The sequence below is a fragment of the Sphaeramia orbicularis genome, chromosome 9 (assembly GCF_902148855.1).
Source record: "Sphaeramia orbicularis chromosome 9, fSphaOr1.1, whole genome shotgun sequence".
Lineage (NCBI taxonomy): Eukaryota > Metazoa > Chordata > Actinopteri > Kurtiformes > Apogonidae > Sphaeramia > Sphaeramia orbicularis.
Window position 1 is genome coordinate 8,738,147 of NC_043965.1, and position 1,798 is coordinate 8,739,944.

The 1,798-nt window shown below is 37.3% G+C and overlaps 1 protein-coding gene across 1 annotated transcript; it reads right to left on the reverse strand.

Annotated features, from left to right (window-relative positions):
• On the reverse strand, nt 1-1,261 carry LOC115426012 (C-C motif chemokine 19-like). Its single transcript, XM_030143935.1, has 4 exons — nt 1,098-1,261; nt 801-915; nt 530-636; nt 1-406 (listed from the first exon to the last, which is right to left on the reverse strand). The coding sequence occupies exons 1-3, from the start codon at nt 1,156-1,158 to the stop codon at nt 540-542; spliced, it is 273 nt and encodes a 90-aa protein (XP_029999795.1). The 5' UTR covers nt 1,159-1,261; the 3' UTR covers nt 1-406; nt 530-539.
• Between the last annotated feature and the right edge of the window lie 537 nt (nt 1,262-1,798).

Below are 1,798 nucleotides of genomic sequence, written 5' to 3' on the forward strand. Positions count from 1 at the left end.
TACAAAAGAATCAAGCTTTATTTACAATAGTGGTAGTAACAGTCTTTTACATGCAGAAATGTTCCATCTTTAGATCAGTTTGTTTTTCACAAGCACCTTACAGTTTTTAAAATAAAACCGTTTCTCTGTAAATGTTGTTTCCAGGCTTTGCATTTTTGGAAACATGAGGCAAAAACTCAGTTTCACTGTCCTTTTCACGCACACATTAAACAAACTTTATATTAATATAAAAGTATAAAAAAAAAAAAAAAAAAAAAAAAAGTACACATATTTTCTAAAATTCCCATTCGTTCCCTTTCACAAAACTGTGTATTTAAGCCCTAATTGAATCCACCGGCGTGACGGCTCATATTTTGCATCCTCTTCAATGCTCAGACCTTTTCCCAGAGTACACTGCTCTCTACACCTACAAAGAGAATGCAAAAAAAACCCAGTCATTCGAACTTGAAATGTTAAGTTTTACAGTTTTTTTAAAGATCAATTTTGATATTCTTTCCTGCAGAACTTCAGTGATTTTTTTTGTTCTTACCTCTTTAACTTTAATTCCTCTGATCGATGATCTTAATGACCCTTTGCACCCATGGGTGTCCATCTGGGTGGGGGACGCACAGTGCATTTCCATTCTTGGTTGTAAACCTAAGAGGAAGATAATATACAAAGAAAAGAGATTAGAATGATTCAAACTTTTAGTTTGACTCAGCAGAAAAAACAACTATTGTTACTATTTAACATACAATGTTATTATTATCTGTAATGAACTTCTGTTAATATTCCTAGGATAACACACATTTTGGACTTACACAGTAGCAGGGATGCTACAGCCTTTCCCAGATTCTTGAATGAAGTAGCTTTGGATGAATTTGGCAGGAACATGTTTGTTAACAACTTGCAGACAGCAGTCAGCTGGAATCTCACCTGCAGGAAGAACAGAAAACACATGGAGTTGGAGAATGTTTTACTTTTTCATTCACTGTCCACATCATTTAGTCTCAGTCCTAATGAAACATGCTGCCTCTGCTAGTTCTGCTGTCTGATGTTTTTCTAAATAAGTTGTGTGTGTGGATATGTCATGGTCATATGTGTGTATTGTAACTCACCAGCTGCAAATCCAGTGCAGATGACAGCCAGTAGGAGCAGAAGTACAGTTCTGGAGGCCATGTCTGTGTTGGGTGGTGGGTCTGGGTTCAGAGGGCTGATGCTGCTGCTGCTGCTGCTTCAGAGTCTCTTCTGGACCGTGGAGGTGTTGTGGTCTGGTTGCAGATCTGCAGGTGCATTTATACCTAACAAGTGAAACAGAAAATGTTCCTCACACATTGACTGGAAATGGAAAAAGTTGGCACAAAGCCAGCACGTGCTCAGCCAAGTACCGCACCTCATCTGTCTCATTGCTGCCAGCATCTTGTCATTTTTTATTTTTTTACAATTTTTCCTCTGAGGCTGACCTTTTTTTCTTTTTTTTTTAACGCATTCACTTTCCGAAGAGCTACCTACCATTCATGAAGCAATCCTGACATACTGACACTGGAATGTATTCCAGTAAAGTACAAGGATTTATGATGTGCTGGTGTGTAGAATTTAAATTGGCTAAAATTTACTTAGGGGGTCAAATGAGTGGCCATTTTTGTCAAAAAAAAAAAAAAAGTTGTAAGAAATGCATAGAACTGTGTTGAAATAATGCTAATACATTTGTGCACAGACTACTGATATTATTCAACAGTGGAAGCTCTATTTTCAGAAATATTGGATTTGGAATAGCATGTGTATGTGAAAACTTTTGCTGGTGGACGGACGTGACATT

Bases quoted from the DNA above. Each gene is read 5' to 3' on its own strand.
- LOC115426012 (XM_030143935.1), bottom strand. From the start codon at position 1,158: ATGGCCTCCAGAACTGTACTTCTGCTCCTACTGGCTGTCATCTGCACT. The intron at 916-1,097 runs GTGAGTTACAAT...TTCTTCCTGCAG, and splicing joins CTGCACTGGATTTGCAGCTG to GTGAGATTCCAGCTGACTGC. The intron at 637-800 runs GTAAGTCCAAAA...TCTTCCTCTTAG, and splicing joins TGTAGCATCCCTGCTACTGT to GTTTACAACCAAGAATGGAA.